The 15,006-nt window shown below is 36.7% G+C and overlaps 1 protein-coding gene across 8 annotated transcripts in view; it reads right to left on the reverse strand.

The window, feature by feature from the left end:
• ATRX (ATRX, chromatin remodeler) overlaps positions 1-15,006 on the reverse strand; it is a 285,940-nt gene that overhangs the window by 26,989 nt on the left and 243,945 nt on the right. For all 8 annotated transcript variants that reach the window (XM_027534136.1, XM_027534135.1, XM_027534130.1 and 5 more), the window contains 2 exons: positions 12,158-12,335; positions 10,652-10,846 (listed from right to left, as the gene is read on the reverse strand). In XM_027534136.1, coding sequence (XP_027389937.1) covers positions 10,652-10,846; positions 12,158-12,335 — 373 coding nt within the window. The remainder of the gene's footprint in view (positions 1-10,651; positions 10,847-12,157; positions 12,336-15,006) is intronic.

A 15,006-nucleotide genomic window follows, 5' to 3' on the forward strand; every position in this document is an offset into this window, starting at 1 on the left:
GGAAGTGAATGAAAGTCAGCTTCCTCCCTCTCTCCTCTTATCCTATGAATAGAGGGTTTAAACTGTGTTTTCACTCACTTCTTTCATAATTTCTAAAAGCTAGGAATAACTCAGGCTCTTTAAGACAGATTAGATGCACACACACCCACCTTCTGCCTAATTTTAAAAAATTCCAACCTAGATCTAGGCATTAAATAGTCACCAGCCTGCTTCACATCCTTGTTTGGAATTAAGGAACCGTGAATTAATTTGTTCTCACTTTTAACTAAATTAAGGGCAAATGTCGCAAGTTCAGAAACACTGCCCCTGATCTGGTAGTGGAAGGACTTTTTCCTTAGTTGGTAGGAGGGGAAGGAATGCCTTTTAAAAATGCCAGCCGTCAGATTAAAATGCCTTTGTTTTTGATGATTTACATAAAAATTGTGCTCAACCTATTTTCAAAACCGCCATGTTTAATTGACATTGAAAGCAATAATAAAAGTCAAATTTTTATTAAAAAAATAGTACTTGGCATAAAAAACACTCAATAAACATTTGTTACTGTTCTTTATTATTCTTAAATCAAAAGTTTAGCTGATAATAACTAGGTGAACCATACTCCTATATACCTTGTACTCACAACAGCAGTGGACCTTGTTAAAAATACAGGTCCAACACTCAGAAATTGATTTAGTAAGTCTTGACCATTGGCTTAAAAAAAAAAAAGTATTTTTGGTTGCACTAGCCACTGCCTGCCTGTGGGCTTTTCTCTAGTTGTGGTGCACGGGCTTCTCATTGCAGTGGCTTCTCTTGTTGAAGAGCACAGGCCATAGGCACACAGGCTTCAGTAGTTGTGGTTTGTGGGCCCTAGAGCGCATGGGCCTAGCTGCCTGAGGCATGTGTAATCTTCCCGATGAGGGATCCAACCAGTGTCGCCTGCATTGCAAGGCAGATTCTTATCCAATGTATTACCAGGGAATTCTGACCATTGGCTTTTTTCTGGTGGTGCTGGAGTTGGAGAGAGATGTGCCACATGGCAGGTGGAATCACAGTTCACCCACCAGGGATCGAACCTGTACGCCTACAGTGGAAGTACAGAGTCTTAACCGCTGGGCCACCAGGGAAGTCCCTGATTCAGTCAGTCTTGGATAAGCCAGGAATCTGCATTTTTATCAAGCTGTTAGGCGATTCTGATGCAGGTTAGTTCAAGGCATGTCAACCATTGCCTTAGCTTACTTTTAGGACAAAAATGTATTTGTTCATTGTCACACTTTTATTGAATACATGCTATGCGTTAGGTATTATGCCAGGTACTGGTGATACAGTGATAAAGATACACTGATACAATCCCTACCCACATAGGCTAGTAAGAAGCACATAACCTAGAGAGAACAGATGTATCTTTTAACTTGTATATAAATCCAAAGAGCTTATACCACTTAATTCACATTTACTAAATACAAACCTGGCATTTTCAATTTCAGAATTTCCATGATCCATAGTGTTAGTGTTAGCCCCCGATTCGTGCCCGACTCTTTGCAACCCCATGGACTGCAGCCCACCAGGCTCCTCTGTCCATGGATTTTCCAGGCAAGGATACTGGAGTGGGTTGCCATTTCCTTCTTCAGGAGATCTTCCCAACCCAGGGATCGAACCCAGGTCTCCTGTACTGCAGGCAGATTCTTTACCGATTGAGCTACAGGGAAGCCCATAGTGGTAGGTATTTCTAGTGCTTCAAAAGGAGACATTTCTGGAACTTTGCCCCCAATCCCCACCCTCCACTTCCAATGGAATTTCACATTCCACCCTCAACTGTGCCGGTAAGTTGTTGATGTTTCCATTTGCAGTGATTTGTAAGACAGCTTTCTAGAGTAGGGAGGTTGCCATTTAGGGACATCATTGGTATCATGATCTCTTTAATCCAAATGTTTCCCCTAAAATGCTGGTTGACTTTAGCTCCTTAGTTTTTCTTGTGTTATAAGGTGATAAAATCAAAGTAGGATACAAAGCAGCACTGTTTTCTTTTTTTTAATGATCGGTCTATTAACATGTATTTATTTTGTAGTCTGTATTAATAAAAGAATACTAGAAACATCCTTTCATTTTTAAAAATTACTACTACACTGGTGTCACAGCTGGCTATAAGGTAGACAATTCCTTTAAAGTTGTATGTATTATTTAGGGGGGGGAAATCCTTGAGTGTTAGAGTAATAGTTTGTAGTCAAATGCATGATAACATCATGGGAAGTGATTATCAGTGTTTAGTAATTAAATATTATCATATAATCTCTTGATTATAACTGAACTCTAGGAGAATTACTCAAATACTCATCTCTTCTGCAGTCTAGCTGAGATTATTGCCTCTGATCTCTAAATGTTTTTAGTCTTCTACTTATGTCATATGTCAAGCTAAATCTTCTAAGGATCAAAATCTCATATGACTCCTCCAAAATTCCAAAAATTTAAGTCTATACTTGTTTCAGAAAAATGAACCAGTATAATGGCATTATTAATGACAATTATAGAAACAAAAATAGCAGCTAACATTTGAGTGCTTACTATGTGCTAGGCAGAGAGCTTTACGTGGATTCTCTCTTCTGTGAGACATGTACTACTATTTTCTTACTTTCTTAAGGGAAGCAGGGCTTGGAAAACATATGTGGCTTGCCTAAAATTACACCCCAAAGGGGTGATTGGCACATTTCTTGCAAAAGGGACGGGGCTTAAACCATTTGCTCTTTTTACTGGGAATCAACTATCCCAGCAAACACTGAGTGGGAGACTCTTACAATCTACAAATAAATGGTAAAATTACAACTTTTCTATAGTTTATTATGATTTTTGGTGGTCTGATCTTATGCAGATGAATAATCATCATTTTATGCCAGTGAATACAAATATAGAAAAAATATTAAAATTTGCTGTATTAAATAATAAACATACTACACTTGTGATCAAAGAGGCAGCAAAGTAGGAAATAATGACATCAAACCTCATATATGCGCTAATTATGAACATAGCTCCTTAGAGGTATGTGCACGTGTGCTAAGTTGCTTCAGTTGTGTCTGACTCTTTGCAAACCTATGGACTGTAGCCCACAAGGCTCCTCTGTCCATGGGATTCTCCAGGAAACAACATTGGAGTGGGCTGCCATGATGCCCTCCTCCAGGGGCTCTTCCCCACCCAGGGATCAAACCTGCATCTCATTATGTCTCCTGCATTGGCAGGCGGCTTCTTTACCACTAGTGCCACCTGGGAAGATCCCATAGAGGTACATGTCAACAAAAACTGCATTCATGTGCATACATGTGGTTAATATTCTACAGGTTACTAATACTTGCTCTACAATTAAATGGGTCCTTTTGAACCTTTATTCTCAAAGGGTAAATGCAAGCAAGTTCCTGAAATCAGTTAATTAGCTATCAAATTATTTTAATGGAGTATATTTCTCTCTAATGTTAGGAATGACTAAGGTAAAACCTTTTATTACCATCTGCTGGCTGATAAAATCGCACAATAACATCTCTGTTCAGAAAACTATGCTTTGAGGTATTAAAACGTGAATAAAGGACTAAAGACAAAGGGAGAAAATTGTACACAACACCAGTGTAGAGGAAGTAAAGCCTCACTTTCAGTACTTTACTTTAAATCCCCATTTCATTTTCCCTATAATTATCAACATGCAGTCCATATTTAAAAAGACATAGGTAGCAAATGCTGAAAAGGGGAAGTGCAAAAAAATTTCTATGCCAGTTTTACTGTCTTTTGTTTTCTTAATAAAGGGTACAGAGCTTAGGCTGTATCCCCACTGAAGAATATTATGAAATATGGCCTTAATCAAGATTTTTAATCTCTGATATCTATATAATTCATAAGTTTATTACCAGGAAAGGTACTTTCCCCGAATATAATTTACATAAACATTTACAGAGGTCAGATATTACTTTGATATTCAAAAAACAAACAGTTAAGAATCAATCAACACAACATTGTAAAACTATTTTCCTCTAGTTAAAAAATAAATTAAAAAAAGAGAATCAGTGAACAAATCTTTATCACTAGAAATTTGTGTTAAAGGATTTATAAGTTTAGATCATTATGAAGTTGCAAAATGTCTGAGGAACACTATTACTCTGAACAACTTAAGAAATGCATTGGTAGACATGATACAGTAGACTCTAAAATCAATATATTTTAAAAATGGTTCCACAGAACTACAAGACCATTATATTTCAAAAAGGAAAAAGCAGCAGCACCAACAACAGCAATAAATCAATCAGGATATTTAACAATATAATCCATTGGATGAGGTGATGAATAGAGCTGACTAAGATAGCTGATTGGATATAGAACTGAAGACATGAATTAAAGCTCTAATTTTCCTCCTTTCACACACCTGCTTCATTTCATTTTTACTGCTTGCAAAAGTTAAGGCAAATTCTAACACTTATTTTCAATGATATATGGATCAATACGGAATGATAAAAATACAATTAAATATCACTACAAAGGTTGACTAGAGTTTCAAAAAAGACCATATAAAAGTATTGATACTGTTTTATTCACTATAGATGAAAGGAGAAAATACAGTTCTTGCCGTTGAAGAACTGCAGAGATAAAAAGACAAGAAAAAATCTGGTGGTTAATAAACTGAAATAGTAAATCTAATTAGAAAGTGAAGAAGTAAAAGAAAGAAAACAAGAACAGAAATATAGAAAAGGAGTTATTATTGACTTTAAGAGGAAGTGATGAGGCAGAAAGAGATGTAATAATCCCATATCAAGTAAGTTGAAAGTGACCACTTACAGAACTATCAAAGGACAAAGAAAAGTTAAAAAGGCATGCAATTTAATCATTAGTTAGATAATAGCAATTTGAAGGGGAAATGAAAATGTATCATTTTTAGCAGTCTTTCATCCTAAAAAAAAAATATATATATATATATATAAAAAGACAGGTGTTTGCGATTGTACTATAATATAGTAGGAACCAACTTTGAAATGTCTTTAGTAAGAGCAGGTTCAAACACTACTGCAAATATAAAAAACACCTACTTGTACCCAGTTCAGAGAGGACTAATTTTCAAAATCCTGTTAAAGGAAATGAAAACCAAACAGTACTGCACAAAGTTAAATGAAATTCACAATACAAGCCCACGGAACAAAGTTAACATTTCGTTAAGGAGAAACAGGACTTCCTTGGTGGTGCAGCGGATAAGAATCCGCCTGCCAAGGCCAGGGCCACAGGTTCAATCCCTGGTCTGGGAAAATTCCACATGCTGCCAAGCAACTAAAGGCCTGTGCACTGCAACTACTGAAGCCGACATGCCTAGAGTCTGTGCTCCACAACAAGAGAAGCCATTGCAACGAGAAGTCTGTACTCCAAACGAAAAGCAGCCCCCTCTCCCAGCAACTAGAGAAAGTTCACACAAAGCAGCAAAGACCCAGTGCAGCCCAAAAAAGTTATTTAAAAAAAGTTAAGGAGGAACCCTTGATGAAGGTGAAAGAAGGGAGTCAAAAAGCTAAGATTCAACATACATCATACTAAGATCACGGCATCCAGTCCCATCGCATGCATGTGTGCTAAGTCACTTCAGTCACATCCGGATCTTTGCAATGCTATGGACTGTAGCCCATCAGGCTCCTCTGTGCATAGGATTCTCCAGGCAATAATACTGGAGTGGGTTGCTGTGCCCTCCTCCTCTCTCATCTGGATCACTGCACGGTAACAAGTATCTTAACATCCATTTTGTTTTCTTTTTCTAAAATTTGTTTTTAATTGGAGGACAACTGCTTTACAATGTTGTGTCAGTTTCTGCCATGCCTCAACATGAATCAGCCATAGGTATACACATGCCCCCTCCCTCTTGAACCTCCCTCCCACTGCCCACCCCATCCCGCTGCTCTAGGTTGTCACAGAGCACCAGGCTGGTCTCCGTGTGCTATACCACAACTTCCCATTAGCTATCTATTTTACACATTAACATTCATTTTCTTTTCTCCTATCCATCCTGCACACTGACACCCAAAATGATTTTTCTTAAATGAAAATTTGATGTTGGTCTTTTGTTTAGAATCATTAAATAGATCCCACAGCCTGTAACACAGTGTCCAAACTCTCTTAACTTCTATGATCTGAGTCCCATCCTCCTTTCCAATCTTTTCTCTCACCTCTTCCCACGACCACCCTTACTTTATACTACTCTCTCTTTACACTCCATTTATTTTTAACTACCTGATGTTCCTGAAATTTGCAATGCTGTTTTATGCACGTGTTTGTTTTTTCCTGCTCATCCTCTTGAAGGGCCTTCATCTTTTGCCCTCACAGCAATGCAAACAGCTACCATGTCTATCTTCAATATCAGTTGAAGTCCTGCTAATGTCAACTCCCCATCCCCAACTTTTCCAAGAAAAAACTGAATATTCCATCCTTTGAAATGGATGGTACAGGGTGCCTATACAGATTTCTAATACAGGATCCATAATTTTTATTGTGAAAGTGAAGTCGCTCATTCGTGTCTGACTCTCTGCGACCCCATGGACTCCTCTGTCCATGGGATTTTCCAGGCAAGAATACTGGAGTGGGTTGCCATTTCCTTCTCCAGGGGATCTTTCCCACCCAGGGATCGAACCCAGGTCTCCCGCATTGCAGGCAGACACTTTACCGTCTAAGCCACCAGGGAAGCCCCAATATATAAATAAATACATATATATTTATTATATGTGTATAATATATAAATATATATTTATTATATACAATAAATAATAAATATATATGTGTATACAATATATAATAAATATTTTCTTTATTGTGAAGATATGCTTATTAGGGGCTTCCTGGGGGCTCAGGAGTAAAGAATGAGACTGCAATGCAGGAGATGAGGGTTCTATCCCTGGGTCGGGAAGATCCCCTGGAGAAAGAAATGGCGACCCACTCCAGAATTCTTGCCTGGGAAGCCCCATGGGCAGAAAAGCCTGGTGGGCTATAGTTGATGGGGCTGCAAAAAGAGTCAGACATGACTCAGTGACTAAACAAACAAAAAAATGCTTATTAGACTGTAGGCTCCTTGGGAGCAGGAACCTAGTCTTATTTATCAATGTATCCTTACTAACCAGCATAATGATTGGCATGTTGCAGATACTTTGCAAAGATTTTAACTAATTAATGAATAAGCTTCATTATTTTGGTTAAAGCTTTTTCACAGTCTACCAAAAGCTACAATTGATCATCAGTAACTGAGTCCCATCATTTACCTGAAATGTCTGTTTAACTCAACAATCATCACCCTATTATATGTCCTCATCCTGCATTTTAATGCCACACTGACTTTCCAAAAGCCCACATTCATCATATAAAACCCCATCCATGAACTTATAGTGAATGATATTTTAAATCCAAATGCCTCTGTTTGCCTTTAATGGTTCTCCATAAGCTGGCCCTACCTTTATCTATCCAATTTCAACTCATCTGGTCAATTTCTTCATCATATCTTGAGTCTGGCACTTAAATTCTTACCTTTATTTTAACCCCAACTGTTTCATCCTACATTCATAACTTATTCTTACCTAATGCAATTAAATATTAACCATCATTTATAGGCCAATCAGTCTAATTTTTTTTCCATTAAACTTTACCTGAATGTTTTCCCCTTCATTTTTAAACCAAATACATTCAGTACCAGTCACATCAGCACTTTTGCTTTTAAGAATGTTACTTTTTCTCCCCAAGTAGACTATCATTTTCTTCAGGTAAATCACATATACATCTTATTATATTTCCTTTCAGATCCCTGACAAGTCTTAGTTACTGTGATAGCAAGCCATCATAATATGGTACAGTTTTAAAAAACTTTTTCAAAGCTTTTTTTAAAATTAAAATACATCCTCTCCTTTTTTTTAATTTTTTATTATTTATTTATTATTATTATTATTTACTTTACAATATTGTATTGGTTTATACTAATGCATATATATGGAATTTAGAAAGATGGCAACAATAACCCTGTATACGAGACAGCAAAAGAGACACTGATGTATAGAACAGTCTTTTGGACTCTGTGGGAGAGGGAGAGGGTGGGATGATTTGGAAGAATGACATTGAAACATGTATAATATCATATATGAAATGAGTCACCAGTCCAGGTTCGATGCAAGATACTGGATGCTTGGGACTGGTGCACTGGGACGACCCAGAGGGATGGTACGGGGAGGGAGGAGGGTTCAGGATGGGGAGCACGTCTATACCTGTGGCGGATTCATGTTGATAAGTAATACAATATTGTAAAGTTAAAAAAAAATAAATAAAGTAGCATTACTTTTTTTTCTTGGGCAAAGGGTCATACCAAAACAAAACACAGTAAGTAAAATGTAGATGAAAAAACATGACACCTTTCACAACTCAGCGTGCCAAATTATAAAACAAATAGTTTCTTTCCAGATATCCTATAACAATTAAATAGCATTTCTTTCTTGTCTTGTTCTTTTAAATACACCCTCCCCATGTACTTCAAAGTCATCAAATTATCAGTAAATGTTTATCAAATTAAACAGATTTCCTACAATCAGAAATTTACCACATAACAAATAACTTCAAAGCAACTATCCCTTTACAAATTGGAATGGTGGCTTCCTATGAGAAATATTGCTAATCATGGGCTATTTCTCAAAAAAATTGAAGTTTAAGTTAAGTGTAATTTTAGGGGAAATGCTAATTAAACATGAAGTCAACTGAAAAGGGAAACTTCACTATCTTTAAAACTATAAACATAAATATGTGCAAGTCCTTAAAAGAATACTCTTTGTCACACAAAATTACATACCTGACAGAAAAGGGATATAAGTTAAGTAAAACAAGGCAAGTACACACTATGCAATTTTTTTTTAAGTAAAGGTATATGTACTAATATGGAAAGATCTGCAAGAAACATCTAGGTGAAAGAGCAAGCTGCAAAACAGTGTGTATGGTATGAGTCCATTTGAGTTTGTGTGTTTTTAAAGATATACAAACCTGTTTGTACACAGAAAAATTTCCAAAGACTATTCAAGATCCCTACTTCTGTTATATAATTAACAAAGGAAGCCAAACTGCTATCAATTTAATATTCTATAACATGGAAATTGAAATGATTCTTTAAAGTACTAAAAAAATGATAGATTTAACCTTCATGTGGCCCTAAGCGAAGTGAAGTCAAGTCAAAGTCGCTCAGTAGTGTCCCACTCTTTGCAACCCATGGACTGTAGCCTGCCAGATTCCTCTGTCCATGGAATTCTCCAGGCAAGAATACTCGAGTGGGTTGCCATTTCCTTCTCCAGGGGACCTATCTGACCCAGGGACTGAACGTGGGTCTCCTGCATTGCAGGCGGACTTGTTACCATCTGAGTCACCAGGGAAGCCCATGAGGCCCTAAGCTATTATCAAAGAGATTTGATAAAGACTGTCATAAAAACTCTTTCCTAAATGCTCCATCAGTGAACTTTAAGTGGAAAAACAGCTCACTGCTTAGAAAAACAAAATGTTGGGACTACCCTGGCAGTCCAGTGGTTAAGACTCCATGCTCCCACTGCAGGGGGCATGGGTTCGATCCCTGGTTGGGGAACTAAGGTCCCACATGCTATACAACTCGGCCCTTCAAAAAAAAAGGATAAAAACAAAATATTTGTTAATATAGACAAAGGTCACTAAAATTTTCCTAAATGCTTAATATTCATGTTATTTTAACTGACATATATACACTGAGAATTAACTGAAGAAATCACTGATTTATATTAACATTCGAAATATTTATTCCTATTACCTTTTTAGGAATAGGAAACTGGTCAAGTCATATGAAGAACTAAATTGAGTATTTGTTGAGTATTTGTTTTTTTTTTTTAACAAATGATTGAAGTGACTTTCGTAAAGTGACACTGTAACCTGTTAGCTGCTTTCCCAATTCTCTTAACAGCTATATGGAACTTTATATGCTTAAATTTGAAACCAAGACAATAGGAAAAGAACCTCCCCTAATAATCCCCCCTAAAATTATGTTTTAGATAATCAGAATAGGTTAAAATACATATATATATACACACATATGGTTTTCTCTTATGTATAATTGGCTCTTATCCAAGAACAATGGACCAGAAGAGAGATGTAGATACTGTTCCTGGCTTTGTCACTTATTAGCTGAAAACTAGGCAAGTCACTGAATGCCTCTGACACTAAGTTTCTCCATCTATAAAATGAGAGAGGTCTCTTTTCCAAGTACGAAGTCTTGTGTTATGACAGTGAAAAATATCAAGTAAGAGACACTTATTTGCTGATTCTTAATTGCTATATGACAACAAAAAATGCTAAGGAAGAGACAATTAAATCTCATATACAATTATTAAAATTATGTATGCCCGCTACTGAAGATTATTAAAAGAGAACCATACTATGTCTTCAAGGTTTCTACTCAGAAATCCTTTTCTGCAGGGCTGAATTTTTTATTTGGCATAAAATATGTATTTCAGATTATACTATCTTTTGTGGTACTATGTGGAGAACTGATCTCTCATTTAAATACAATTTTATTCTCTTTGAAAAATTCTGAAATATAGCCTTAGTCAGATGAATAACTTTCATAGTAGTAATAAAATTTCCTTGATCTATATTAAGCTTTTTTTTTAAGTTAATATTCTAAGATGTTTACCTTTGGCAGCATGGGAGTATCCCTTTTCTTCTTCTTTTCTGAATTAGGGTCATCTAACAAGTCTGGCTCAAAGGTATAAAGTTCAGTCAGCTCATTCATGGTAAAATGACGTTCAACTTGCTGTTGATCAACAACTCGAAAAGACAGTGACTGCTTGGTTACTTGCCGATCATAAATCTTATCTTCCATGGTTCCCTTCGTAAAAAAGAATGAACAATACACAAATTTTGTAAACATGAAAATTAATCAAGAAGAAATATAGTTATTGGTTTATATGAAATAGCAAAACTGGATAGCAATATACTGCCATGAAGCAAATTTTATGAGCAATGTTGCTTAATTCATGAGATTTTTTTTTCTGTTCAGAGTAGTTTATGTTGATGAGAAATAAAACTTTATTACTGGTAATCATCCTAAAATTTCTGACCAATATGCATTCATGTATTGCTTTATATATTTCTGTACTTGGTGAAAGAACGAGAGCAGTCAGATACCAACCTAAACAGAATAAGAGTACATGAAATCAAATTTCAGGGGGTTATTGATGTAAGAATCCAACAGGGCAGTTTAATTCTTATTCAGTGGAATATAACACACTCTCAACAATCACTATAAACTGACTTTATGTAAAGTCTTACTTTCTATGACTTTAGGACAAAAAATTAATAACTACAATGCCATATCTATTATATATTCTATATAACATTCTGAAGTAGAATGTAAAGGAGCTCTTAATTAAAATAACAGGAAAGAGTTTACAGTGTAGTTTACCAACAATATTATGTACCAATAATACATAGATGTACCAATGAAGATGTACCAATAAAACCCAGTCTCTAGTTGGGAAGCCCAGATTTGGAGGATGGTAGAGAAGGTGGCATCTGTTCCCAAAGAAGATGTAACAGTTAAAAGGACAACTTGATTCTATAAACCTGTATAACATTGAACTGCATTCACTTCTTTGATTTCATTTCCTTTCCTTAAATTTCAGTTTCTATTTCTTAATACCTGAGTTTATACTTAAAGGAAATTAATATTCTTGACTAGAAATATTAAATATTCTTTGTAATGATTCGTGTTATTATAATACATTAATTGTTTCTTCTTATTTAACCACACTCTTCAAACTAAGAGATTATCTGGTGCCACTGAAAACAGTGATCATTTGACCTTCACATCTATAAGCAAATTAGATTTAGTTACTGGCTTTTCTATGCATAGTAAGTAAAAGAATTATAAATGTTTAACTTTCTTAAACTAGCATGAAATTGCTAAATCTGTATACCCATGCAAATTCATCTTAATCTGAGAAATTAGAGACCTGGACAAACTACAAAATAGAAAATCATGAGAGGTCAAAATTAACTTATATTGCTTTAAGAACAGGAATGATATTTTCAACTTTGTTTGCCTCTCTACAATGCATGTATAGTCTGAATTTCAAAAATATCGTCAGTTTCACCCAATCTTTCAATATGAAAAAGAGAATATAAATTACAAGCCTACCTGAGCTAAGAACCTATATACATAGACAGGTTTAGTTTGTCCAAAGCGATAAACTCTGAATATACTCTGGATGTCATAAGATGGATTCCAAGAAGCATCAAATATAATCACTCGATTAGCAGCTACCAGATTAATTCCAAGAGATCCTGCTTTGGTAGAAATGATAAATAATCGTCCTCTGAAAATGAAAACACAGAATAAACGTTTAGAGATGAGTAATTAACACATATTTTATTTATGACATGACTTTTTAATCCTAAGGCAGTTTTATGAACAATCATGAGTTCAGAGAATTCATTACTTGCTTACTGAAGAAAAGGACAAGTCTAAGGAGTTGGAGTTACGATTTATATGCCCCAAAAGAATTGCAGTGCTGTAACATCAGATAGTCTGATATAGGAATAAAGATAAATACGGAAATCACATGTTTACAATGCATTCAAGATATTTATTTATAGATTTTTCAGTAAATGTAGAAAATTTATGTATAATTCAAAAAATGTGTTCAGTGCTGGAGCAGCCATTGAAGAGATACCCCACATCCAAGGTAAGAGAAAGCCAAGTAAGACGGTAGGTGTTTCAAGAGGGCATCAGAGGGCAGACACACTGAAACCATAATCACAGAAAACTAGCCAATCTGATCACACAGCCTTGTCTAACTCAATGAAACTAAGCCATGCCCTGTGGGGCCAACCAAGACGGGCGGGTCATGGTGGAGAGGTCTGGCAGAAAGTGGTCCACTGGAGAAGGGAATGGCAAATCACTTCAGTATTCTTGCCTTGAGAATCCCATGAACAGAATGAAAAGGAAAAATGATAGGATGAAAGAGGAACTCCCCAGGTCGGTAGGTGTCCAATATGCTACTGGAGATCAGTGGAGAAATAACTACAGAAAGAATGAAGGGATGGAGCCAAAGCAAAAACAATACCCAGTTGTGGATGTGACTGGTGACAGAAGCAAGGTCTGATGCTGTAAAGGGCAACACTGCATAGGAACCTGGAATGTTAGGTCCATGAAACAAGGCAAATTGGAAGTGGTCAAACAGGAGATGGCAAGAGTGAACGTCGACATTCTAGGAATCAGCGAACTATAATGGCCTGGAATGGGTGAATTTAACTCAGATGACCATCATATCTACTACTGCGGGCAGGAATCCCTTAGAAGAAATGGAGTAGCCATCATGGTCAACAAAAGAGTCTGAAATACAGTACTTGGATGCAATCTCACAAATGACAGAATGTTCTCTGTTCGTTTCCAAGGCAAACCATTCAATATCACAGTAATCCAAGTCTATGCCCCAACCAGTAATGCTGAAGAAGCGGAAGTTGAATGATTCTATGAAAACCTACAATACCTTTTATAACTAACACCCAAAAAAGATGTCCTTTCCTTATAGGGGCCTGGAATGCAAAAGTAGGAATACAAGAAACACCTGGAGTAAAAGCCAAATTTGGCCTTGGAATATGGAATGAAGCAGGGCAAAGGCTAATAGAGTTTTGCCAAGAGAACACACTGGTCATAGCAGACACCCTCTTCCAACAACACAAGAGAAGAGTCTACACATGGACATCACCAGATGGTCAACACCGAAATCAGATAGATGATACTCTTTGCAGCAAAAGATGGAGAAGCTCTATACAGTCAGCCAGGAGCTGACTGTGGCTCAGATCATGAACTCCTTATTGCCAAATTTAGACTTAAATTGAAGAAAGTAGGGAAAACCACTAGACCATTCAGGTATGACCTAAATCAAATCCCTTATGATTATACAGTAGAAGTGAGAAATAGATTTAAGGGACAAGATCTGCTAGACAGAGTGCCTGATGAACTATGGACGGAGGTTCGTGACATTGTACAGGAAACAGGGATCAAGACCATCCCCATGGAAAAGAAATGCAAAAAAGCAAAATGGCTGTCTGGGGAAGCCTTACAAATAGCTGTGAAAAGAAGAGGCAAAGGAGAAAAGGACAGATATAAGCATCTGAATGCAGAGTTCCAAAGAATAGCAAGGAGAGATAAGAAAGACTTCCTCAGTGATCAATGCAAAGAAATAGAGGGAAACAACAGAATGGGAAAGACTAGAGATCTCTTCAAGAAAATTAGAGATACCAAGGGAACATTTCATGCAAAGATGGGCTCGATAAAGGACAGAAATGGTATGGACCTAACAGAAGCAGAAGATATTAAGAAGAGGTGACAAAAATACACAGAAGAACTATACAAAAAAGAGCTTCACGACCCAGATAATCACAATGCTGTGATCACTCACCTAGAGCCAGACATCCTGGAGTGTGAAGTCAAGTGGGCCTTAGAAAGCATCACTACGAACAAAGCTAGAGGAGGTGATGGAATTCCAGTTGAGCTATTTCAAATCCTGAAAGATGATGCTGTGAAAGTGCTGCACTCAATATGCCAGCAAATTTGGAAAACTCAGCAGTGGCCACAGGACTGGAAAAGGTCAGTTTTCATTCCAATCCCAAAGAAAGGCAACGCCAAAGAATGCTCAAACTACCGCAAAATTGCAATCATCTCACACGCTAGTAAAGTAATGCTCAAAATTCTCCAAGCCAGGCGTCAGCAATATGTGAACCGTGAAATTCCAGATGTTCAAGCTGGTTTTAGAAAAGGCAGAGGAACCAGAGATCAAATTGCCAACATCCACGGGATCATGGAAAAAGCAAGAGAGTTCCAGAAAAACATCTATTTCTGCTTTATTGACTATGCCAAAGCCTTTGACAGTGTGGACCACAATAAACTGTGGAAAATTCTGAAAGAGATGGGAATACCAGACCACCTGACCTGCCCCTTGAGAAACCTGTATGCAGGTTAGGAAGCAACAGTTAGAACTG

Source organism: Bos indicus x Bos taurus, chromosome X, assembly GCF_003369695.1.
Source record: "Bos indicus x Bos taurus breed Angus x Brahman F1 hybrid chromosome X, Bos_hybrid_MaternalHap_v2.0, whole genome shotgun sequence".
In the NCBI taxonomy this organism is placed as follows: domain Eukaryota; kingdom Metazoa; phylum Chordata; class Mammalia; order Artiodactyla; family Bovidae; genus Bos; species Bos indicus x Bos taurus.